We start from the raw sequence: 27164 nt of genomic DNA, 5'->3' as shown, positions 1-27164 counted from the left end.
TGCAGCTACTTTACTGATTTTCTGAAAACGAATCTTTGTTTTCAGGTATACTCAAGCCTCTCCACGCAGTGAATGCGTAACAAATGTATGATAATGTCAAGATAATGAGAACATATATGGATACTGGTTCGTTTGTAATTATTTGGATAAACTTATCGACCATGATAAAAGTAAGGGATTATCCGTTATTATTGTCGTTGATTTGTTAACACTGCCTACATATATATTACGTAGTGAGGTTGGACAAAAAAATAAATTTTGGGGAATGCTGTATTGTGATACATCATTTTAAAGGTATTTTATAGTAGAATAAGAAAATTACGCTTCAGAACATTTATCGGATACTTGAAAATGCTTTTAAAGGTATTTTATAGTAGAATAAGAAAATTACGCTTCAGAACATTTATCGGATACTTGAAAATGCTTTTAAAGGTATTTTATAGTAGAATAAGAAAATTATGCTTCAGAACATTTATCGGATACTTGAAAATGCTTTTAAAGGTATTTTATAGTAGAATAAGAAAATTATGCTTCAGAACATTTATCGGATACTTGAAAATGCTTTTAAAGGTATTTTATAGTAGAATAAGAAAATTATGCTTCAGAACATTTATCGGATACTTGAAAATGCTTTTAAAGGTATTTTATAGTAGAATAAGAAAATTATGCTTCAGAACATTTATCGGATACTTGAAAATGCTTTTAAAGGTATTTTATAGTAGAATAAATTGCAAGTCACACAAAATAAGTTAATGAGATTTGTGTTGAACTTACAACCTAGGTCACATATTGGTAAAGAGCATTTTTCACGTTTACAGTGGTTGCCAGTTGTAGGTAGAATGAATCAAATAACATTATGTCATGTATATAAAATAAACTCCAAACTTTCCCCTTTCTATTTAAGGGAACAGTTTACCCCCATCAATGAAGTTCATAAATATCCTACCAGGTTCAGAGTTAAGGTCGATGGTACAGATAATTTAATGTCGGAATGCAAGAGGTTTGCAATTCCTAAGGTCAAAGGCTTCGGTGGCAAATCTTTTGCTTTTAATGGTTGTAACCTTTGGAACAGTCTACCACAGGATGTGAGGGATGCCAAATCTATTTCTTCCTTTAAAAGCAAGGTCAAGGAACACCTTTTAAGTTCGGTTTAATTACTGTATTTGCTCTCCTTTTAATGCAATTTTACTATAAGTTCATTTATTTCTTATAATTTTTTAAAACTGTCATGCATAAAGATATATATTTCAATTACATAGTTAGTTTTACAGGTCAGTTTTTTCATGGCAATATTCATCTGTGATATCCATATATTTTTATCTGATAAAGCTTTAGTTAATATTGTTACTTAGTCACTCTATTTACAATGTTTTGACAAAGCCGCATATTGTTCCATCATTTTAGCTATTTAATTTATTTATTTATGCAATTCAATGTCTTTCCTTGATAACCACACTGTGATAATTAAGTATATTTTGTTTTAAGTCTTCCTATGTCACACAATACTATATTTTAAGGACCACAATGGAAATAAGAGTTTTATTTAAACTCTTTTTTGTGATATCCTTAACATGTAATGTTGATTGACATTGCTGTATTAACTCATACAGTTTGTTTAACACCTGTATGTCTTAATTTTAAAATTGCCATGTAAATTGTACATTTTATGTTGAAATAAATCTATCTATCTATCTATCCATCCATCCATCCATCCATCTATCTATCTATCTATCTATCTATCTAGAATAAGAAAATTATGCTTCAGACCATTTATCGGATACTTGAAAATGCACCATTGCTGCATTCTCTCTGTCAGATTTTGCAGTTATTGCAGGAGTTAGGTCCTGCTCAAAATTGTCTATATGAATGCATATTTTGACTAAAGTTAAACTAACTGATACCTTTAAACAAGTATTTCAAGTTCTCCTGCCTCTAAATCTCTGCCAAGCTGGTAGTTATACACAATGCTGCTGTTCTCGTCAAGAACGATATTGAACCAAGCGGGTTATCCAGGTACCTGTAAAAATATATTTGACTGTAAACTGTCTTACATCAAATAATATAACAAATAAATAGATAGTGACAGAATTTTAGGACTGTTAAGTATTTCCTGTGCGTTACATTTGAACAGTGGTAGATATATTTCAGAATTGTGTATGACAAATTTGTTAGTATAGCTCTAACTACAGCGGAGCTTAACAGAAGCATGCAAATATGAGTAATAAATGAAAGGATTAGGAATTGCCACAAGTACATGTATATAGATATTTATCACATAACAATATACACTCGTGTCATCGCGAAAACTTTTAAAACTTGTCAGTCCAAAACTGAAAATGACTGATTGGTCCTCTTATTTTAATAGCAAATTACCAGATTTTATGTCAGTCTGAATCAATTTTTGTCAGTCAAGACTGACGGACTGACAGTGTTCGCGTAGACTGTACTGAAAACAAAAATCACATGTGACGCGACTTTCCCATTATACCAAGTGAATAGATCATCTGCATTACGGAATTTCTGTCGCACCCGCTTTCCCACCAGGATATGCTTTTGACCTTGACGTGTATATTTCACATGTGCATGATGCACTAACTTCTTCACGTTCACAACAAGTTCATCAACTGACCGGTTTTTCCTTTTTCCATATACAGTTTTAGTGAAGTTAAACAAAGTTTTATCACTTGGGTCTTGCTGAAGTACATGCTGCCTGAATCTTAGCTGAGCTTGAAGATCTTTTCTTTTCGAAGTCTCTCCTTCATATGACCTAACTTGATTTTCAACTTCTTCTTCGGTTTACCACAGTGAATATTCAATCATTTCACTAGTGTACTGTTCCAACTTCTTGTTTTTATTTAGTTTTGCTTCTGTTTTCTTTCTCAAACTTTCTTAAAATGCCCGTCGCTGTTGCTCCATAATTTGTTTTTTTCTGAGCCTGAATCTCTGGAGAAGCTGTCTACCCTATTTTCTTGCCCTTGCTGTAAGGTGGTCTTGTTCCTTCTGGTCTTTTGATTTTAACCAATCCATTGTTTTATTGTTTGCAAACATTATATACGCTTCAGATGCTACTGTTGTGATGCTAGGCTTTTGTCGCAGAATCTGATCTAACTGACCGAATACACTTTCTGCAAAAACGTTACTCTTAGGGACACACTTTAGCCGAATCCTAGTGTTTTCATCATGGGTATCGAGGTTCGAATGACAACAACCTGGGAGAGGATCAGCGAAAATTTCCTGCAAATCATTGCCACTGCTGGAAGAATTATTTCAAGCATAACCAAACATACACCATCAACTTCAGACTCCTTTATCAAACACTCGAATTTACAATCTCTAATTATGTTCCCAAAGCCAATTTCACCGCCCAAAAACCCTGGTATGTTCTTCGCTGCATCTTCTATACTTGTGACCAAATCCATGTACTTAACATTCATGTCTATAATGTCAGTATCTTTGTCTTCTATGACAGCCCACAAAGGGCTTGTTAGCAGTTTGCTAATTAATCCTAGATATTTTGCTCCAGCAATGAATTCCTGTGTGCTGAGATATTTTTCAACAGCTTTCAGTAAGCGATTTTGAGACGCTCCCTTTAGTTCCCTTCATTTGTCCGTGCAAAAAAACAACAGACTTGCGGCATTGGAAAATAGTATATTGAACCGTCATCCACGGAATTGTTTTAGTGGTAAACTATGCAGTTTATTCTCTCTGGGGAATAGTTGAATAAACACAGAAAACCCAAATAGCAGCCCGACTTTTCATCTCCTCCAGCAGAAAAAGCTTTGGAAGCAGTCCTGATAAGACGCGTCGTTCCACTTTCAGTCACATGTTTGAACGATCCATGGTCTGGAGTCGGCACATTGTTTTCACCGAAAATACCCTTTTCAGCATTTAATAAAGATTTATTGCTGGTTTCTGCGATATGAACTAAGCTATGAAGTCCACAGAAAAAAATTGATAAAGCTGAAAGTGTTCTAATTTCATTTTCATCCAAGTAACTATAAACCTCTCTGATCAAAGGCAAAACACTGTTTCTGTACTCAATTAAAAGTCTGTTGAATTTGGTCTCAGTTGCAGCTCTATCTGACATAGTGGCAACAATATGCTTCATTATTTGTTTTGACTTTTCAGAGTTGGCTGTTTAACCTATGTGGTCAATGTCATCTAATATTTCTTTGAATACATTAAGCGTATCTTGTGATGATTTGGTACATATTTCTCTAAGTCCAAGAACCCAAAGTTTGCCATCAGTGTCACGTGCTTCATAACCCATGTACTTGTTTCCGGCTTTGCTTGTTTCATCAGTCCTTAAGCATAAATCCTTATCTGAAATTGTATCACTTATTTGCATCTGTGTTAGAGCCAGTCTATGTATGTTCATTTCAAGAACAGTACTTTTGGCTCGAGTTTTTTCTGCCGCTCTTCCCACCAGTTTCAAGCAAGCATTGCTAACAGTTCCAACATTCGAAAGTCTCACATTATTGTCAAGCAAAGTATAGACACATTTTTGAATTTTCTTGCATGCTTGTCAAAAGTAGATACTATTTTGTTGTCTTCAATTAAAGTTCTCAACCATTCATTCTCTTGTAATAATTCATTTTTGTTCGTCTCAAGTTTTTCTCTTTTTTTCACTGATGGTATCACGCTCTAATTCAACTTCATGAACTGTAGCCTGCAAGTCATTTATTGTTTCTTTCAGACCAGAAATGTTCTTTTGTAATTTTTCTCCTTGAGTTTTATAATACTGTACCTTTGATCTCTGGCGATTTATTTCATCAGTCTTTAGTTTCAGTGTGTGCTTATGAACCCTTTCCTTCTTTTCAATTAATCTAAATATGCGTTGTTATGCCCTGTCTTCTATTCTTTTCTTTGCAACAGTTTTAGCTCTTAATTTAAATTTGATAACAGACTTATCTTTCTCAAGTGTCTTATTCTCATTCCTGTGATCTGAAACTTCACCAGCCAACTTAAATGACACCTCTTTGAAAGTCTGAACAGTGTTAAGAAATGAAGATTCTGGTGCTAAATCAACTTCAATAGCTTTTCTTTTCTTTGGTGGGCTTACAGTGGGGAAAGTTATATATTCAACATTAAAATTATTTATATTGTCTTGATAATAACTTCTGCCAGAGTTTTTCAATAAGCTTTTATACTCTTTATAAACCTTATCAACGTTTGCATGGTATGCCTTTTTATCTGCTTTTTCTTGCCTGATATCTTCTGTCATAAACCACTAAACTGTATCTAACTTCCCATGTTCTTTATCATAATTTACTATGTCTTTTTTAAATAATGTTTGACCTGAAGTGCTATTAGTACAATCAGATGACTACGCTCCTGTTGACATTTTCAAAATTCTATTATTATAGTCCGTGTGAAAGCAGTTTTCAATTCTGGAGATTCGTCATCAATAATTAAATGCTGAGAAAGTGAATTATCTGTAAATACATGTTCTAGAGGATTTACTGTATCTTTTTCTTTTGACTCAGGGGTTTGTTATTGCTGGTCTGTGAGCAAAGGTCCAGTGCATAAAGTTTGCACCTTGGTATCTACATATATTTCAGAGTCGTCATCAATTAAAGTGTTACATGTTATTATCGATGTACACTCAGTGAGCTCTTCAGTCTGAAGAATTTTGAATTTATACCACTCTGCTATTTCAGATAAATCTGTCTGTGATAAATCTGTCTGTGTCAAATTGGGGAATGGTATTAGTGTTAGTTACAAACATTTAAATGTGAGTCCTATATCAAAGGGGCTTTCAGGATAAATTACGTTTTGTTGACAAATGACCTTTTCTTGAAACACAAATGGCACATTATTGTTTAAGTCATACAGAGAAAAGTTTACAGAAATCTGCATTTGAAAGTTTTGTCCAGATGGCCCCTTTTGCTATGATGGATCACACTACTTGATGTTATGAAGCAAAGTGACATATAGCACAAAAATAGTTAAATTAAGCATTTCAATTAACTCAAAAATATATATTCTTTTTTTCCAAACATATAATACTAGGTGTTGCTTTTTAGAGTAAACAATATGCCTCCCCACTACTGCTGCAATAGTCATTATAAGTTTGGATGTTACATTTGTCACAACAAATGCTACTGAAAGGAGTTTTTTAGAAAACAAATATATGTCTCCACCCCGCCACCACCCATCCCAATACATTGTACTAATGTACCGCAGCCTTTGTCCTATTGACCCCAAATTCAACTGGGCATATCTGACTACCATGGCTAATATCCCTCTGAAGTGTGAAGGTTATAGGTGTGATGATTCTTAAGTTATTGAGCAGAAACAGGTTCATATTCAGGTCTCGGTGACTTGACCTTTGACTTATTGACCCCCAAAACAACAGGACACATCTGCTGACCAAGAATAATGTTCCTATTAAGGTGCACCAAATGACCGCCTCAATATAACCGAAATACTGTTGAAAGCGGCATAAACCCCAATCAAACAAACAAAAAAACTTCTGGTTAACATATGGAGACCAAAGCAAATTTCATTCAGTGTCTCCTTAGTTTTCAAAACAAGGAATAAATAAATGAAAGAGTGCTGTATGTCACATTATATCTAAGCAAGGAATTTTAATGGGCACCACTCTTTACGACTCCTGTGCAAATGCACTTGAAATCTGTCTTAAGCTGCTGCTTTACTGAATTCAAATAGAATCTGAAAAATAATGCCCATCAAAGGGATTACACCCAGAAAAGTATCGGGTGTAAGAAAGTACTGATAAGATGGATGATAGATTTGCCTCAGAAAACAAGGCATATTCACATGAACATTTTTCAACCCAGTACCCTTTAAAGGTAAGGCATACCCTGAGATTGTATTACCTTCCATCTTATCATAACCTAAAAGATTACACTGTTACATTTTCTACCAGTCACTACACTACAGTGTGCAAACATCTGTATACAATACTGCAAAAGCACAACAATCGTGAAAATGGGTATAAGAATTATTTCGTGGGGGCAACTATCGCAAAGAAGCACAAGATTGGTATTAATGAAGGTGTTTCATTGATTTTTCCCTTCTTTGACTTGTGAAAAACAGGGCTTGGTGGAGTTTCTTCAATGTCTGGGCAAACTGTTGCATCTGAACTTAAGGATGACTCCAGGTTCAACAACCCTTGCTGATTTTGCGGCACTTCTTCTTGTTCTTGGCTTTAAAATACGCATAACTATGCGTATGCTCAGCTACACCATTGGAAATAAAAGTGTAAAAATTATGTTGACACTTCCCGAGTTAAAAATGAGACCAGTCTACTGAGGTAGGATAAGCTAATAAACCGCAATCAGTTTTTGGAAATGTGCCTACTTCAAGGATTTATTTATCAAACAATCGGGTAAATTATCATTTATCACCATTTGCAATACCACAGTTGGAAATGCACAGTAGATCTCTGGGGGAAGAAGAAGGATGCTTTACTCTGCAATTATGTCCAGCTGAAGAGACAAGTGACAAATTGTAACTTTGTTTTCACATGCACTTACAATAAATATATCATGGCTTGCGTCAAACTGTATGCTGTCAGTCACAGGTGATGACATTATACATATAATGGAGGGAGGGGGGCAGGGGGGCTTCCAAAATTCACCGGAGACACATGCAAATACCTTCTGAAAATAAAAAGTCATCGTAGAAATTTTCTCGGCAATTTTTTCGCGGATTTTTTTAACCAGCTGAGAAACCAGAAATAAACAAATTAAACAGTTATACATGGATCTCGTAATTCAATGGACCTTGCATTTACGTCTCACGTTAACAATAAACTAAATCTAAACTCTTGACAAAGGCTCAGTATTTAATTTTCCACTAAAGCTTTTTCGTAGCCAAGCGTGTTTTCAGATAATCGCCATATTGCTTTCTCATGGAGAGTAGTAAAGGGAAGCAACCGCTGGTAGTCATGATTCACGAATTGAGAGGCACCGCAGTGGGTCAAAAGATCTCACTTGCGCCATACATCGACAATAGTAGTTTGTTTTGGTGCGTAAGGTCATGGGTTCGAATCCTTGCCGCGTCACCGAGTATTATAAACATACATGTTGTTTGCGAGGCTTGATGACCGCATATTATTTGGGTATCACTTGAACCAAATTATTCTATTGAAAAAGTAAATATTAAGCAGAAACATTATGTATTAGTCGCTTTGGATTGAAAGATCGAAAACCAGTTAAAGTTTAAAAAGGAACAACTTCATCAATGTATCTATAGATATAACGCTTTCAATACAAACAAAAATATAACATACCCGAAATGACTTTTGATTTTAGGTATAAGCAAACTAAACACGAACAAGTTCTGATTGTGATGGAGGACGACTTTGAAACATCTATAGACATTGATGTAGAGCAGGCAAATGAGGAAAACAGACGCAGAGAGATTACCTTGCATGACGAAGTGCCGGGACGAATGCCTTTAGCCAATCAAATGTTTCACGAGACAGCTAATTGGTCTGCTACAGGTGACATCGCTTCCGGTATCGTATCCAGTAGTGACATTGGTATATTCATTTTATTCTATTTATCATTGTTTATTTAATAAAAAAAATAATATCTAGACAGAATGTTTGATGGCTCACGTCTTACTCTGGACTGTTTTGTACTGAATGGGAATGGTTGTATCCACAAATGGGTTTCACAATATTACCCTTTTTAAAATGGCCCCTTATGTAGTATATCTCATTACTGGTAAGGCCTGCAAAGAGCCCCTTTTATGTTGAATTGGCTAAAATGTAACCTATTTGGCTGCCAACAGTCTAATATTTATGTGTAGTGAAAACTTCAATACATATTGCTATTCCAGACCGTGTTTCACATCCAAGCAACACAAACGAAACATAAGAGGTAAATATCACCTATTCTAAGGAATTCATTAAACTCAAAGCATAAAAATATGATTGTTATAAGTTTATTATTCGGAAAACGTGTTGATTCTTTTAATACTTCGTTATGAATATTAATTATACCCCCCAAAACAAAGTTTGGGGGGGGGTATACTGGAATCGGGTTGTCCGTCTGTCCGTCTGTCTGTCTGTCCGTCTGTCCGTCTGTCCGTCCGTTTTTTTTTGTCCGGGATTCATCTTTGTCGTTATTGAACAAATCTTTTTCAAACTTTCAAATATTAATGACCATGATGTAAACCTGTGCCTCCGTGGATTTGATCAGAGTCGCATGATCCTGAGTGGAGTTGTGGCCCCTTAATGAGTTAAATTGGGCAAAATTAGCTTTGTCCAGGATTCTTCTTTGAAGCTATTGAGCAAATCTTTTTCAAACTTTCAAATATTAATGGCCATGATGTAAACCTTTGCCTCCATGAATTTGGTGGGAGTCACATGATCCTGAGTGGAGTTGTGGCCCCTTAATGAGTTAAATTGGGTAAAATTAGTTTTGTTCGTCCTACTCCTTCGTCATTTTTGAATGAATCTTTTTCAAACTTTTAGCCATGGTGAGAACATTTGCCCCTGTGATTGTGGTTGGAATCACATGATCATGTCTCCAATTATGGCCCCTGAATAAGTTAAAATAGGCAAAAATTATACAGCTTTGTCTAGTTTGAGACGGTTCGTGCTCTTGTTTCATTATGCGATTATTTCATACCTCTGCCATTGTAAAAAAATATAAAAACAATTGTGACTGTTTGTCAGATATCCTTGAACCTTGGTTCATCTTGCTCTTCATGTACATGTTTACTCCGGCCACAGATTCCTAACTCTTTTTGACAATAACAAGCTCAGACAAGTTCATGACATTTTTATGCATGATGTGACAAATTAAGTGGACTAGAAAGTAAATATATTGTGGCAACCTGTAACTGAGCTGGACAGGTACCATTCATCTTAAGGAAGCTAAAATGTTCATGTTTACCATAAATATTATTTTAACATAATGAACAGAGCAGCATCCATTACACTACTATTGAAGCTAGTGTAATGAAATTATTTTTTAACATTTCATATTTGAGGCCAATGCTAATAACTTATCTAGAGCACACAAAGTGAAACCTGGTTATTAGAATGACGAATGTCGCTGTTTGGGTGGGCGGCCGGGCGGCGTCAAACTCATCTATGAAACTGAATAATTATACCCCCACAAACGAAGTTTGAGGGGGTATGTAGGAGTGAGCTTGTCTATCTGTCGGTCGGTCGGTCTGTCAGTCGGTCTGTCTGTCGGTTTTCATGGTTTCCGGACGATAACTCATGAAAGGCTAGACAGATTTGAACAATTTTTGGTACACAGGTGTAACATCAGAAGATACAGGTCAAGTTCGATATTGGGGCTGGTGGGGCCAAGGTCAAGGTCACTGTTACTAAAAAAAGAAAAGCGGTTTCCGGCCGATAACTCATGAAAGGCTAGTTTTTCTTGTCAGCAGTGTAACTTCTAAATTACTCAACAGATTTAAATAAAACAATACATGCATGATAAAAGAAGATGCAGTGTGTAGTAACCTTGGAGTTATGGCCTCTTTTCAAAGGAATGGTTTGCCATTCCTGTGTCCAGGCGGCATTTGGGGGTATTCGTCACTCCTGTGACAGCTCTAGTTCATTTTTGTATAAAAAACGAAACCACGCGATGCATGTTCCCTGGTTAAACTAACGCTTTTCGGCAAATTAAGTATTAAATGTAATATTTTTAGATATTTATAGATATTTATAACCAAATGAATTCTTATGTGAACTTCCAATCGCGATTTTGCATTGCTGCAAGCAGTTTGTTTACGGCATACGACATTCAATGTCTAACCCAACCGTATACACGAGACAGTTTTTTTAATTAGCCCTCTCTTAATAATATATGTGTGATCTTTTCAGATCAAGCTCGAGGCAGTCTCTGCATGTAAGTTGCAAATTCAATTAAAATATTTAAAAGTTAATACTACTGCTTTTTATTATTCTATTGTGTTCAAAGCTGATATTTTTTTTAATCACTCTCGTGTCCGATTCCTGGGTGGAAACCAATACTGGTGTCAAAGCTGATATCTTTTTGAATCACTCTCGTGTCCGATTCCTGGGTAGAAACCAATACTGGTGTCAAAGCTGATATCTTTTTGAATCACTCTCGTGTCCGATTCCTGGGTGGAAACCAGTACTGGTGTCAAAGCTGATATCTTTTCGAATCACTCTCGTGTCCTGGGTGGAAACCAATACTGGTGTCAAAGCTGATATCTTTTTGAATCACTCTCGTGTCCGAGTCCCGGGTGTAAACCAGTACTGATGTCAAAGCTGATATCTTTTTAAATCACTCTCGTGTCCGATTCCTGGGTGGAAACCAATACTGGTGTCAAAGCTGATATCTTTTTGAATCACTCTCGTGTCCGATTCCTGGGTAGAAACCAGTACTGGTGTCAATTATGAGAGGCCCAGAGAAACTACCCGTGCGGGGATCGAACCGAAAACTTCTTGGGATATTGGTGGACGCCTATTTCTTGAGAACTAGCAATGGTAAAATACAATTGAACTTCATCATTTTGAAAAAAAAATGTTCTCAATAACAAGTAAGACAGTTCAATTTACCGTTATATAATATATCGAACTGAAATTGCATTTATAATATGTAAGTCCTGTTTCGTTGAAATGTGTATGTTTTTAAACATATGCAAACTATGGATGAAATGGAAACGCACGATCACAGTGTGCATATTCTCTCACTTTAAGGGATGCATTTGTACCAAATATACATAATACAACTCCTTTGCAATTCATAACACGCATAACACGCATATATATCTAATTCATGTGCTTCAGCCGGGTGCAAAAACGGATACACCAGAGGACAAATTTGTATGGACGACTGTTCGCAATGTTGCGGTATTTGCATGCGCGATTTAAGAGTTAAGGTAGCAGCATTTTGTGGCGGAATCGGCGACGCTTTGTGTCAATGTGCAAATGGAATATGTAAAGGATTGTCTTTGCTAGCGACTGGAACATGTACAGGAGTGTCATTACTAGGGCAGTGTTTATATGGAATTTGTTCGGTGCAGGTTTGTTATTTTTTCATAACCTTCTTTGAAATCACATTGCATTTTAAAAATCATTTCGTTAACGCACTAGTTACTTCATTGAAAAAAGTTAGTAAAAAGTGGTTATGCATAAACAATACGACACCACACACATAAACACTTTAGAAACTGGACATAAAGATTGGACTACGCTTTACTAAATTTTACAAGTCTGCTGTGACGCGACTTTCCCATTATACCAAGTGAATAGATCATCTGCATTACGGAATTTCTGTCGCACCCGCTTTCCCACCAGGATATGCTTTTGACCTTGACGTGTATATTTCACATGTGCATGATGCACTAACTTCTTCACGTTCACAACAAGTTCATCAACTGACCGGTTTTTCCTTTTTCCATATACAGTTTTAGTGAAGTTAAACAAAGTTTTATCACTTGGGTCTTGCTGAAGTACATGCTGCCTGAATCTTAGCTGAGCTTGAAGATCTTTTCTTTTCGAAGTCTCTCCTTCATATGACCTTACTTGATTTTCAACTTCTTCTTCGGTTTACCACAGTAAATATTCAATCATTTCACTAGTGTACTGTTCCAACTTCTTGTTTTTATTTAGTTTTGCTTCTGTTTTCTTTCTCAAACTTTCTTAAAATGCCTGTCGCTGTTGCTCCATAATTTGTTTTTTTCTGAGCCTGAATCTCTGGAGAAGCTGTCTACCCTATTTTCTTGCCCTTGCTGTAAGGTGGTCTTGTTCCTTCTGGTCTTTTGATTTTAACCAATCCATTGTTTTATTGTTTGCAAACATTATATACGCTTCAGATGATACTGTTGTGATGCTAGGCTTTTGTCGCAGAATCTGATCTAACTGACCGAATACACTTTCTGCAAAAACGTTACTCTTAGGGACACACTTTAGCCGAATCCTAGTCTTTTCATCATGGGTATCGAGGTTCGAATGACAACAACCTGGGAGAGGATCAACGAAAATTTCCTGCAAATCATTGCCACTGCTGGAAGAATTATTTCAAGCATAACCAAACATACACCATCAACTTCAGACTCCTTTATCAAACACTCGAATTTACAATCTCTAATTATGTTCCCAAAGCCAATTTCACCGCGCAAAAACCCTGGTATGTTCTTCGCTGCATCTTCTATACTTGTGACCAAATCCATGTACTTAACATTCATGTCTATAATGTCAGTATCTTTGTCTTCTATGACAGCCCACAAAGGGCTTGTTAGCAGTTTGCTAATTAATCCTAGACATTTTGCTCCAGCAATGAATTCCTGTGTGCTGAGATATTTTTCAACAGCTTTCAGTAAGCGATTTTGAGACGCTCCTTTTAGTTCCCTTCATTTGTCCGTGCAAAAAAACAACAGACTTGCGGCATTGGAAAATAGTATATTGAACCGTCATCCACGGAATTGTTTTAGTGGTAAATTATGCAGTTTATTCTCTCTGGGTCTCTCTGGGGAATAGTTGAATAAACACAGAAAACCCAAATAGCAGCCCGACTTTTCATCTCCTCCAGCAGAAAAAGCTTTGGAAGCAGTCCTGATAAGACGCGTCGTTCCACTTTCAGTCACATGTTTGAACGATCCATGGTCTGGAGTCGGCACATTGTTTTCACCGAAAATACCCTTTTCAGCATTTAATAAAGATTTATTGCTGGTTTCTGCGATATGAACTAAGCTATGAAGTCCACAGAAAAAAATTGATAAAGCTGAAAGTGTTCTAATTTCATTTTCATCCAAGTAACTATAAACCTCTCTGATCAAAGGCAAAACACTGTTTCTGTACTCAATTAAAAGTCTGTTGAATTTGGTCTCAGTTGCAGCTCTATCTGACATAGTGGCAACAATATGCTTCATTATTTGTTTTGACTTTTCAGAGTTGGCTGTTTAACCTATGTGGTCAATGTCATCTAATATTTCTTTGAATACATTAAGCGTATCTTGTGATGATTTGGTACATATTTCTCTAAGTCCAAGAACCCAAAGTTTGCCATCAGTGTCACGTGCTTCATAACCCATGTACTTGTTTCCGGCTTTGCTTGTTTCATCAGTCCTTAAGCATAAATCCTTATCTGAAATTGTATCACTTATTTGCATCTGTGTTAGAGCCAGTCTATGTATGTTCATTTCAAGAACAGTACTTTTGGCTCGAGTTTTTTCTGCCTCTCTTCCCACCAGTTTCAAGCAAGCATTGCTAACAGTTCCAACATTCGAAGGTCTCACATTATTGTCAAGCAAAGTATAGACACATTTTTGAATTTTCTTGCATGCTTGTCAAAAGTAGATACTATTTTGTTGTCTTCAATTAAAGTTCTCAACCATTCATTCTCTTGTAATAATTCATTTTTGTTCGTCTCAAGTTTTTCTTTTTTTTTCACTGATGGTATCACGCTCTAATTCAACTTCATGAACTGTAGCCTGCAAGTCATTTATTGTTTCTTTCAGACCAGAAATGTTCTTTTGTAATTTTTCTCCTTGAGTTTTATAATACTGTACCTTTGATCTCTGGCGATTTATTTCATCAGTCTTTAGTTTCAGTGTGTGCTTATGAACCCTTTCCTTCTTTTCAATTAATCTAAATATGCGTTGTACTGCCCTGTCTTCTATTCTTTTCTTTGCAACAGTTTTAGCTCTTAATTTAAATTTGATAACAGACTTATCTTTCTCAAGTGTCTTATTTTCATTCCTGAGATCTGAAACTTCACCAGCCAACTTAAATGACACCTCTTTGAAAGTCTGAACAGTGTTAAGAAATGAAGATTCTGGTGCTAAATCAACTTCAATAGCTTTTCTTTTCTTTGGTGGGCTTACAGTGGGGAAAGTTATATATTCAACATTAAAATTATTTATATTGTCTTGATAATAACTTCTGCCAGAGTTTTTCAATAAGCTTTTATACTCTTTATAAACCTTATCAACGTTTGCATGGTATGCCTTTTTATCTGCTTTTTCTTGCCTGATATCTTCTGTCATAAACCACTAAACTGTATCTAACTTCCCATGTTCTTTATCATAATTTACTATGTCTTTTTTAAATAATGTTTGACCTGAAGTGCTATTAGTACAATCAGATGACTACGCTCCTGTTGACATTTTCAAAATTCTATTATTATAGTCCGTGTGAAAGCAGTTTTCAATTCTGGAGATTCGTCATCAATAATTAAATGCTGAGAAAGTGAATTATCTGTAAATACATGTTCTAGAGGATTTACTGTATCTTTTTCTTTTGACTCAGGGGTTTGTTATTGCTGGTCTGTGAGCAAAGGTCCAGTGCATAAAGTTTGCACCTTGGTATCTACATATATTTCAGAGTCGTCATCAATTAAAGTGTTACATGTTATTATCGATGTACACTCAGTGAGCTCTTCAGTCTGAAGAATTTTGAATTTATACCACTCTGCTATTTCAGATAAATCTGTCTGTGATAAATCTGTGTCCCTCTTTCACTAAACTCATCAAACCCATCATCTGAGCTGTCTGTAATAACTTATCAAATTGGGGAATGGTATTAGTGTTAGTTACAAACATTTAAATGTGAGTCCTATATCAAAGGGGCTTTCAGGATAAATTACGTTTTGTTGACAAATGACCTTTTCTTGAAACACAAATGGCACATTATTGTTTAAGTCATACAGAGAAAAGTTTACAGAAATCTGCATTTGAAAGTTTTGTCCAGATGGCCCCTTTTGCTATGATGGATCACACTACTTGATGTTATGAAGCAAAGTGACATATAGCACAAAAATAGTTAAATTAAGCATTTCAATTAACTCAAAAATATATATTCTTTTTTTCCAAACATATAATACTAGGTGTTGCTTTTTAGAGTAAACAATATGCCTCCCCACTACTGCTGCAATAGTCATTATAAGTTTGGATGTTACATTTGTCACAACAAATGCTACTGAAAGGAGTTTTTTAGAAAACAAATATATGTCTCCACCCCGCCACCACCCATCCCAATACATTGTACTAATGCACCGCAGCCTTTGTCCTATTGACCCCAAATTCAACAGGGCATATCTGAATACCATGGCTAATATCCCTCTGAAGTGTGAAGGTTATAGGTGTGATGATTCTTAAGTTATTGAGCAGAAACAGGTTCATATTCAGGTCTCGGTGACTTGACCTTTGACTTATTGACCCCCAAAACAACAGGACACATCTGCTGACCAAGAATAATGTTCCTATTAAGGTGCACCAAATGACCGCCTCAATATAACCGAAATACTGTTGAAAGCGGCATAAACCCCAATCAAACAAACAAAAAACTTCTGGTTAACATATGGACCCACAGCAAATTTCATTCAGTGTCTCCTTAGTTTTCAAAACAAGGAATAAATAAATGAAAGAGTGCTGTATGTCACATTATATCTAAGCAAGGAATTTTAATGGGCACCACTCTTTACGACTCCTGTGCAAATGCACTTGAAATCTGTCTTAAGCTGCTGCTTTACTGAATTCAAATAGAATCTGAAAAATAATGCCCATCAAAGGGATTACACCCAGAAAAGTATCGGGTGTAAGAAAGTACTGATAAGATGGATGATAGATTTGCCTCAGAAAACAAGGCATATTCACATGAACATTTTTCAACCCAGTACCCTTTAAAGGTAAGGCATACCCTGAGATTGTATTACCTTCCATCTTATCATAACCTAAAAGATTACACTGTTACATTTTCTACCAGTCACTACACTACAGTGTGCAAACATCTGTATACAATACTGCAAAAGCACAACATTCGTGAAAATGGGTATAAGAATTATTTCGTGGGGGCAACTATCGCAAAGAAGCACAAGACTGGTATTAATCCATTTATTTGGTAATATGTTAGAGAGGATAAAAATTCGCGAAACTGATATACTCGCGAAAAAAGCAAAAATTAATCCCTCACGAAAATGTCCGATATTACAGTATTATATTCCAAGAATTAATATGGCTATACTGAAAGCTTGGCATGGTTACAGCAATTACTACATAGTGTTACATTCTCTACCCAGGCACAATTAGCATGCAGTTTGTGTAAAATACACACTTACAATTACAGGTGAAGGTGTTTCATTGAATTTTCTCTTCTTTTGGTGCGTAAGGTCATGGGTTCGAATCCTTGCCGCGTCACCGAATATTATAAACATACATGTTGTTTCCGAGGCTTGATGACCGCATATTATTTGGGTATCACTTGAACCAAATTATTCTACTGAAAAAAGTAAATATTAAGCAGAAACATTATGTATTAATCGCTTTGGATTGAAAGATCGAAAACCAGTAAAAGTTTAAAAAGGAACAACTTCATTAATGTATCTATAGATATAACGCTTTCAATCCAAAAAAAAAAAATATAACATACCCGAAATGACTTTTGATTTTAGGTATAAGCAAACTAAACACGAACAAGTTATGATTGTGATGGAGGACGACTTTAAAACATCTATAGACATTGATGTAGAGCAGGCAAATGAGGAAAACAGACGCAGAGAGATTACCTTGCATGACGAAGTGCCGGGACGAATGCCTTTAGCCAATCAAATGTTTCACGAGAGAGCTAATTGGTCTGCTATAGGTGACATCGCTTCCGGTATCGTATCCAGTAGTGACATTGGTATATTCTTTTTATTCTATTTATCATTGTTTATTTAATAAAAAAATGCTTAAAACCCCTTTTACGTTGAATTGGCTACAATGTAACCTATTTAGTTGCCAACAGTCTAATATTTATGTGTAGTGAAAACATCAATACATATTGCTATTCCAGACCGTGTTTCACATCCAAGCAACACAAACGAAACATCAGAGGTAAATATCACCTATTCTAAGGAATTCATTAGACTCAAAGCATAAAAAATATGATTGTTATAAGTTTATTATTCGGAAAACGTGTTGTTTCTTTTATTACTTCGTTATGAATATTAATTCATTTTTGTATAAAAAACGAAACCACGCGATGCATGTTCCCTGGTTAAACTAACGCTTTTCGGCAAATTAAGTATTAAATGTAATATTTTTAGATATTTATAGATATTTATAACTAAATGAATTCTTATGTGAACTTCCAATCGCGATTTTACATTGCTGCAAGCAGTTTGTTTACGGCATACGACATTCAATGTGTAACCCAACCGTATACACGAGACAGTTTTTTTAATTAGCCCTCTATTAATAATATATGTGTGATCTTTTAGGTCAAGCTCGAGGCAGTCTCTGCATGTAAGTTGCAAATTCAATTAAAATATTTAAAAGTTTAGTGCTTTTTATTATTCTATTGTGTTCAAAGCTGATATTTTTTTTAATAACTCTCGTGTCCGATTCCTGGGTGGAAACCAATACTGGTGTCAAAGCTGATATCATTTTGAATCACTCTCGTGTCCGATTCCAGGGTAGAAACCAATACTGGTGTCAAAGCTGATATCTTTTTGAATCACTCTCGTGTCCGATTCCTGGGTGGAAACCAGTACTGATGTCAAAGCTGATATCTTTTTGAATCACTCTCGTGTCCGATTCCTGGGTGGAAACCAATACTGGTGTCAAAGCTGATATCTTTTTGAATCACTCTCGTGTCCGATTCCTGGGTAGAAACCAGTACTGGTGTCAATTATGAGAGGCAATGAGAAACTACCCGTGCGGGGATCGAACCGAAAACTTCTTGGGCTATTGGTGGACGCCTATTTCTTGTGAACTAGCAATGGTAAAATACGATTGAACTTCATCATTTTGAAAAAATAAATGTTCTCAATAACAAGTAAGACAATTCAATTTACCGTTATATAATATATCGAACTGAAATTGCATTTATAATATGTAAGTCCTGTTTCGTTGAAATGTGTATGTTTTTAAACATATGCAAACTATGGATGAAAAGAAAACCCACGATCACAGTGTGCATATTATCTCACTATAAGGGATGCATTTGTACCAAATATACATAATACAACTCCTTTGCAATTCATAACACGCATAACACTCATATATATATATCTAATTCATGTGCTTCAGCCGGGTGCAAAAACGGATACACCAGAGGACAAATTTGTATGGACGACTGTTCGCAATGTTGCGGTATTTGCATGCGCGATTTAAGAGTTAAGGTAGCAGCATTTTGTGGCGGAATCGGCGACGCTTTGTGCCAATGTGCAAATGGAATATGTAAAGGATTGTCTTTGCTAGCGACTGGAACATGTACAGGAGTGTCATTACTAGGGCAGTGTTTATATGGAATTTGTTCGGTGCAGGTTTGTTATTTTTTCATAACCTTCTTTGAAATCACATTGCATTTTAAAATCATTTCGTTAACGCACTAGTTACTTCATTGAAAAAAAGTTAGTAAAAAGTGGTTATGCATAAACAATACGACACCACACACATAAACACTTTAGAAACTGGACATAAAGATTGGACTACGCTTCACTAAATTTTACAAGTCTGCTGTTCAGATGTTTTCAGTTGTTTCTGTACATCACATAATATATCAAGCCTGCTTTTCACTGTTTTCAGTGGTTACTGCACTTATTCCTTCCACTTTGTTCGATGAGCATCGCAATATCCAGTGTTGTATTGCCATACTGGGCCTGGGGGGAAACAGACGACGTAGCGGTTGGTCTGTTTAAGTGCTGCAATTTCACTGAGAAGAATCGCAATTCCACCATCAGCGAATGTTCACCATTATCTGATTGTTTTCCATCAGAATCTAGTAAGTTTTTGGGGATAGATCTCTCGAATAAACGATTTTTCTTGTGCACCTAGTAATTGTGAATTGTTTATTATTACAATACATAAACGAATGAATAGCATGGAAATATCCTTTCTGTTAGAAGACAGAAGAAGGATTTTGATATAGGTTCCTGAATGTATGATGACCTTACAGTTATCCAAACACTGTATACATATGGAAGGATACACATTACATGTATATGTTTTACAAAGGCATATGAATTTATTCCTTAATATAATGCTTCATTCAAAATTGAATTTATATGATAGCTCTTCTCATGAATTTAAGACATGGTAACTAATACGTTACTAGGATGTTATTTGTTCATGTTAATGACATGTACATACTAAGTGGTACTTTGTATTTTATACATTAAACGGATTGTCATCCGATAATTTAAACGACGTGTACAATCAATGAATAAAGGGATATAGTCTTTTGAATTAAATGTCTGGTCCAAAAGTCACGAAAATACCAAATTTAAGACTCAATATCAATCTGAAATCCTTTAAAAGCATACTATCAAAATCATTGAAAATCGTATGTTTTTACTCGTTTTAAAAGCGCATTCTTTCATAGAATATGTTGATTAAAAATGGTGGTCAAGATATGAAAAAACAGAATTTCTACAGCAATATATAAGCAAAAAGCTACAGAAACATGCTCAGTAGCAAAAAGTTTAAACATAAACCCGGTTTATTGGCAATGGGCAACGCCAAAGACATAGAACACAAATTCACAAACAAGAAACATAGAACAGCACACAACTCTACAAACAGCACAGTGCATAAATACTATAATTGGTATGTTTATCAAGAATTGATAGGTACCGCCTTGGAACGGTCAGTAAAATGTAAATTTACTGGGGGTTTAAACCAGTTTATGTGCACAAACCTCACTCTTATCCCAACAATTCTTAATAAAGATAAAACGCAAAAGATAAATCTTATCAAAGTATGTAACTGAGTACAATTCATTGTGTTTGAGCAATGACTCATGTATATTGTATGCTCTTAAATAATTTATTATTAGATATTGACAATCTATTTCTATCAACACATTCTATGAGTAAATGCATTTTTTAAAAATTGCAATCTTATGCATACTTGATTAACAAATTATTGTATGTGGTAAAATGAGTTTAGATTGAGACTGCGATTTTTCTCGAAATATCTTAACTTAATGTTTCTAGTTTGTGATTGTTTGTTTTGTGTTGTATGTCTTTGGCGTTTACCCTATTACATTAAACGGGGTTTATGTTTAAAATTTTGACTACTGAGCTTGTTTCCGTAGTTTTTTTATATAAATATTAAACGTAACACGCAAGTATGATATGTCATTCAGCCAAGTACTTTACCTAAACAAAATAGTGCATCATGACAATAATAATTAAACTCATAAAATGTGAATTGTACAGAACACTTACCGATGTCCGATGACAAAAAGACGAAACAACGTTACCCCACTAGAAACATACTTTTATATGTTAACTAATTTGTGTCTACTTGTTTTAGATGTTAATTCGCTCATCAAGGCAGCTGCCGGTATACAAATCATATACATTGCTTTCCACGGTATAACTATCTTATCTACAACAATAAGCCAGCTAATAAGAAATTCGAATGAAAGAGAAAGATGTCAATTTTACAATGGAATGGTTGTCTTTCTTGCAGGTAATATATATTTTTCTTCCTTTTGATCTTTGTGCAATCAATAAAAACTGAAACATGAAACTGTTGTTTGTCGCTTTTCGTTTGTTTTTTCTCAATGGCGAGTAATCAATGTAAACATGTTTGTGCATTGTTTGCTTTGTTCAATAAAACACATCAAAAGCGCTTTACAATTATTGAATGGTAACATAAAATGTTCTGTATAGGACACGAAATATAACACAATAATTCGGGCTATATGACATTATAAGGAACCGCCAGTCAGACCCCGAAGGTGAATGGTCCTCAGCTAAATGCTTCGGCCATATACATCTTTGTGGGCTGATTTGCAGTTCATTATAATGTTGTATGACCTTCAGTGTTGTGTAATATTTCTTAAATAGTGTATCAGAGCAAGAATTTTCGAACCTTAATTTAAAGGCTGGTGTAAAAAAAAGAAAATAATTACAACAATTATGATCAAGACATAAGAGACATATAGCATGTACTCGTAACCAGTTTGTAGGGGTCCTGGGGCATCCTCCCACGAGAACTGTTTTTGACGGTGCAATTTGGCGTAAAATTACACAAATCACATGTAAAATTTAAACAAAGATTAAACATTTCGGCCTTTTTTCAACCATTACTTCTGGAACTGAACTGTAACATTTGCTTTACATGTTACTAATTACAGTGTGTGTATACCACGTGATAAACTGCGTCATAAATGCATCGTCGGAAGGCAATATTTTGCCTCGAATGAAGACTTTAGACAAAGATAACTTCACTATTTCTTCACCAATTTAAATGAAACCAAGCGCAGTCTACATCGCTTATGAAGCCCCGCCTTCGGTATTTTACCAGAGATTGATTGAGAGTTCAGTTTCTTAAAACACTTCGACAAACCTTTTCACAATACGGCCGTCTGACGGAGAACATTTTTTTTTTGGAACAGGTTTGTCGAAGTGTTTGCTGAAACTATTTACCTTATCAAAATTTGGTAATAAAACGGAGGTGGTGATCTTTAAGCGGCATAGACTGCCCTTTGTTTTATTTAGAATGGTGTAGTAAAGTTAAGGTTATCTTTGATTGAAGTCTTCATTTTAAGCAAATATGTTGCCTTCCGACGTAGCATATATGACGTAATTAATCACGTGGTATACACATACTGTATTATGGGTACCATTGTGCCTTACTCGTAAGGGTTTGGTTTTTAAAACAAATATCGCAATTAAAATGTTTGTTGTTGTTTTTCATTTATTTCTTCAGTAGTACGCGCTCGAGTATTTGCGTAACGCTAGGTACGCCGCTGAATATAAGCAGTCAATGTAGCAGCAGCAATAACAATATCAGTAGTATTACCTGGAGTTGCAAGTCGAAGTGTTGTTGTTATTGTTTTTGTCGTGGCTGTTCTTGTTGTTATCATTGTATTAGTTGAAGTAATGGTTGTAGAAATACTGGTAATAGTCAGGGGCGTAGCTTCCAAAAGGCCGTGTAGGCCGCGGCCTACACAATTTTCAGGATTTTTTTAAAAACAAAATGCCAAATCTGCAATAAAAACTTAAACAATATATCGGAAACCAGGTATTTCAAATATATCGTTTTCTTTTTCACTAAAATACATATCCATACGACTGTACGTATATAATTTATCGAAAATTGCATACCAGTAGTCTGCGCTTTGACGCCGTTCATTACATAAAACATTTATTTAAGGTAAAACATATTGATATCGTTACTCTAATTAATGTTTTAACAACAAAGAAATATACAATAAAACGTACCAACGACCACCTTTCTAAAATGAAATCCCGGGGATGCATGCCTTCGTGTCACCCCCCCCCCCCCTCCCCCAGAAAGAGGCCTACACATATATTTTCGTCAAGCTACGCCCCTGATAGTCGTACAAATTCTAGACGTTTAATCGATGGTATTACTTCAAGGTATTCAACCCTTGACTATCTGATTATCCCATCAGCAATAGTGTTTTTCTTTGGTGATCTTAATTGATATTACTTTTACCATTTGCTTGCTGATAACTTATAATTATGTAAACTTAAGAACTGAAAATCAGTTGTAGACAAAGTTATTGTCTTCAATCAGGGCTGAACATATCAACTTTATGAACGGCTTTTAGAATCAATTGTACTTTCTTCTCTTTGATTAAAATCGACGTTCTCACCTTTGAACCAGATTATTATATCAAAATAATCATTTGATCTTAAAAAAGGATTGCATATGTGTGAAAAAATTGTATCTTTCTGTTTTCTGTCTCTGTTTTCTATGTCTTGGTGTTTTTTTTTTCATACGTGTTGGTCATTTCTCAATGACTATCCCCTATCTTGGTCATTATGTTTTATTACCCCGGCTTTCACTCTCAATTTTGAATAGATCTGCATGTTATATCTCATGTGATTCTATGAAAACGCATGCAGATACTTGTGTACAAATTCCAGAGGTTCAAACTTTAATAAAAGTATTTTCAATATATTTTATTCTATTTTCAGCTACCATTTGCTTCATCAGCATCATCGTATCTTTTTCCGGTGTTATCCAATCACACAGCTTAAAAGGAGTACCTCCACGCCTGTCAATCAATCTTGCGATATTTTCATGCGCTGTGTACATCTCTTATGCAGCCGTTTGCGTTAGGAAGCCGACACTCTATATGTGTACCCATTTCGATTGCTGTAAATTATGTGGCGATTTATACGATGACAAACAAATTTGTTTTAAAAGCTGTATCTATTGTGGGCGGTCTGTCTATAGTATGCTTACTAATATATTTATTTGCTCGACCCTGCCGCTGTCGGACAAATTCCTCCTAATGTTAATTTCTACTTCTTTTATCATTATAGCATCATCATCATCATTATTATTATTATTATTATTATTATTATTATTATTATTATTATTATAATTATTATTATTATTATTATTATTATTATTATAATTATTATTATTATTATTATTATTATTATTATTATTATTATTATTATTATTATTATTATTATTATTATTATAATTATTATTATTATTATTATTATTATTATTATTATTATTATTATTATTAAATCAAGAAAGTGTTGATTCTTCCCTAAAACGATTTTCCTAACACAAAGTTTCCCGCTCTTTGTTTCGTCATGAGATCACCTGAGAGATAATTAGAAAACTAAACATTAATGTTTATTCACGTTTTGAGCACTACCTTTCAAGAGATTTGAAAAGGAAAAGTAAAGCGTGCGTTCTTGGCCTAGGACTTGTTGCAATAATTACTGGCTTATAGTAATATTTATACAAGAACTCCAAGAACGCGAAGTGCTTGTCATGAAATTATATAATGATGTTAAAAAAGCACTTTGTAAATGTATAGCTAGAGGTACTGAAAATCGAAATGGCATGTTTTACTAGGTTTGCTTTGTATAATCTGTATATTTATATTTTGTTTCATCATTATTTGTATGAATACGAAACGCATGTGTTTTAATACAAATAAATACATGTATTAGCATGGTTATTATTTTTTTACATCGCATTAATAGATAAACTGGAATATTAATGGTCTCAATAAATCAATAAATAAAACAAATGCTGTGCAGCGTCTGATGGATCAAAAGTATTTCATCTGGTAACATTCAGAGTAAAGACATGTAGCTGGCAGAGCTACCGCAAAAAGAAATCTCAGTTGACTTCCATTGAAACAAACAATTTGTCTGACACTGAAAATGTTCGCCATTTCACAACGAAAGTGTATACTAATACTATTACGGAATACTTTCATGTAAATGAGTTTTCAATGAATATCAATAGGGCTTTGACACCACATTTATATATTGATCTACCTATTATACTCATTTCCCTATGTCATTCTATATGTTTTCAATATTAAAAACCTAAAAACATCCTTTGAATTTTTTAATATCGTAGATGTTTTCGGCGTTTACTTTCACTCTCTAACACATTAGCGGCTCAAATAATCCGTAAATTAGGCGTGAACAACATAATAGCAATCGGCACCCTTCCTTTCAAAAGTAGTCCGAAAAGGACTAGGCCTTTTTGGACCAGACCAAAAAGGTAACTGGGCCGAGTTGATCTGACACCGTTTAAAATTGCCAGTGTGGTATTGCGGATCATGCCGTACTGTCAAGTCAAGTCAAGTAATATTTATTTATAAAGTCGGGTTTACAACATAAAGAACACAAGCTCTGAAGAGCTTTTAAAGCCGACTTGTGGTTATATTACATGATAATAGACATGGCACATATTTAAAGCATATATAACATTATGTAACACAGAAAATACGTAATACATCAAATAAAATTGAAAGACAGATATTTACCTTATAAAAAACCATCACCTCAGCAAATGAGGGACTGAGTATTACAATAATAATTATATACTATCAAAAACACGGTTGGTACATATACATGTATATCACAGAATTATTTGAAAGAACTCCGCAATAAGTATTAATATATGCTTAGATAAATACAAAATAGATATACAAGCTAATGAGTACAAACATTAAAATTTGTGTGGAAGCTGCTGATCTTAACCTTGGTCTAAAACTGCTCTTAAAGAAAAGAAGAAACTAAAACACTGAAGAAAAATAGAAACACAAAAGTGTGACCGATAAGAGGTTGCTAAAAATGATTATCCCTCAAAATCAAATTTTGAAAGAACTGATCAGCAACTACCTCACAATGACACAAAAGACTCTGCAAACTAGAACAAAGCAGATAAACAAATCAAGCAGCATGGACAGTCAGAGGCCTAGCTATAACCTGCTTCATACATTTACATATCCGTGGTAGCTGTATATAGCATTAAAACAAGCAAACGGCAAATGCCAAAATAAAGTGACACATGCAGCATTGAAACATGCAAGCAGACAGAAATAAAAAAATGCTAACTAAATAAATAAATGCAAACAAGCTAAAATTGGAAATAACAAAGAGAATGCAAGAAAATTGCAACAAAGAAAGGAACAATAAAAAGGCGTAACATAATATGATATATCTTGACTCGTCAGCAAGCACGTGGACCCCCTACCCGGCACACGCAGAGCAGCGACACTTTGGTCCATTACAGCTACTGATCAGGGACTTGAACTGATTGTATGACCAACACTGTCTGTGTGTGTCAGGCAGCGAGTTCCACATTCTGGCTGCCGAGTAGCGGAAAGAGTTTCTTCCATGCATTCAGTTCTTGGTTGGTGGAGTTCTACACAGTTACTATACCTAAAATTATATTTTGAATCTTTAAAAGTAACAAGATCGTTTAAGTAAATGGTTCCTTGTTTATTTATTTTTTGAACGTTTGCAGTGCTACTGATCTCATCCTTCTAACTTTAAGAGACGGGAGCCCCGAGTGTTCTAGCAAATCATGGTATGAACTTGAGTTATCATCATATATAATACGTAGTGCTCTTTCTCGTAATTTTTCAATTTTCTTTGTATTAATTTCTCAAGTGAAGTGCCAGGTTAACGGACAATAGTTTAGATTAGACATGATCAATGAAAAAAATACATAGTAACGTTAATATGCCAAGCTTGTTTCTTTTCATGACATTCAGTTGTCTTGCAGCCTTTTTACATATATTTGCTATTTGAGTGTTGAAATTTAACATAAAATCAAAGTTTCGCCTAATAATTTAACTTCATCACAGGTAATATTAACGCCGTCAAGATTAAAAGAGATATTTAATTTATGAGTCTTCATACGGGCAATACTAAAAGGTTGACCAAATGGCTGCCCATATGGATATAGAGGGAAAAGGCTGACCAGGCCAAAAAAGGCTGACCAGAAAAATAAAATAGAATTTA

General features: G+C 34.9%; 1 protein-coding gene across 1 annotated transcript; it reads left to right on the top strand.

Moving 5' to 3' along the window:
• Positions 1–37: 37 nt before the first annotated feature.
• On the top strand, positions 38–26517 carry LOC128223329 (uncharacterized). The gene is made up of 13 exons (XM_052932607.1): positions 38–170; positions 8283–8512; positions 8815–8855; positions 10820–10844; positions 11753–11988; positions 17355–17584; positions 17738–17778; positions 18165–18189; positions 18976–19211; positions 19474–19669; positions 21205–21363; positions 23847–24089; positions 26486–26517. The coding sequence occupies exons 5-13, from the start codon at positions 11969–11971 to the stop codon at positions 26515–26517; spliced, it is 1182 nt and encodes a 393-aa protein (XP_052788567.1). The 5' UTR covers positions 38–170; positions 8283–8512; positions 8815–8855; positions 10820–10844; positions 11753–11968.
• The last annotated feature ends 647 nt before the right edge of the window (positions 26518–27164 follow it).

Source organism: Mya arenaria, chromosome 17, assembly GCF_026914265.1.
Source record: "Mya arenaria isolate MELC-2E11 chromosome 17, ASM2691426v1".
Lineage (NCBI taxonomy): Eukaryota > Metazoa > Mollusca > Bivalvia > Myida > Myidae > Mya > Mya arenaria.
The sequence above is the reverse complement of the archived record's forward strand: the minus strand, read 5'-3'. Positions and strand labels throughout refer to the sequence as shown.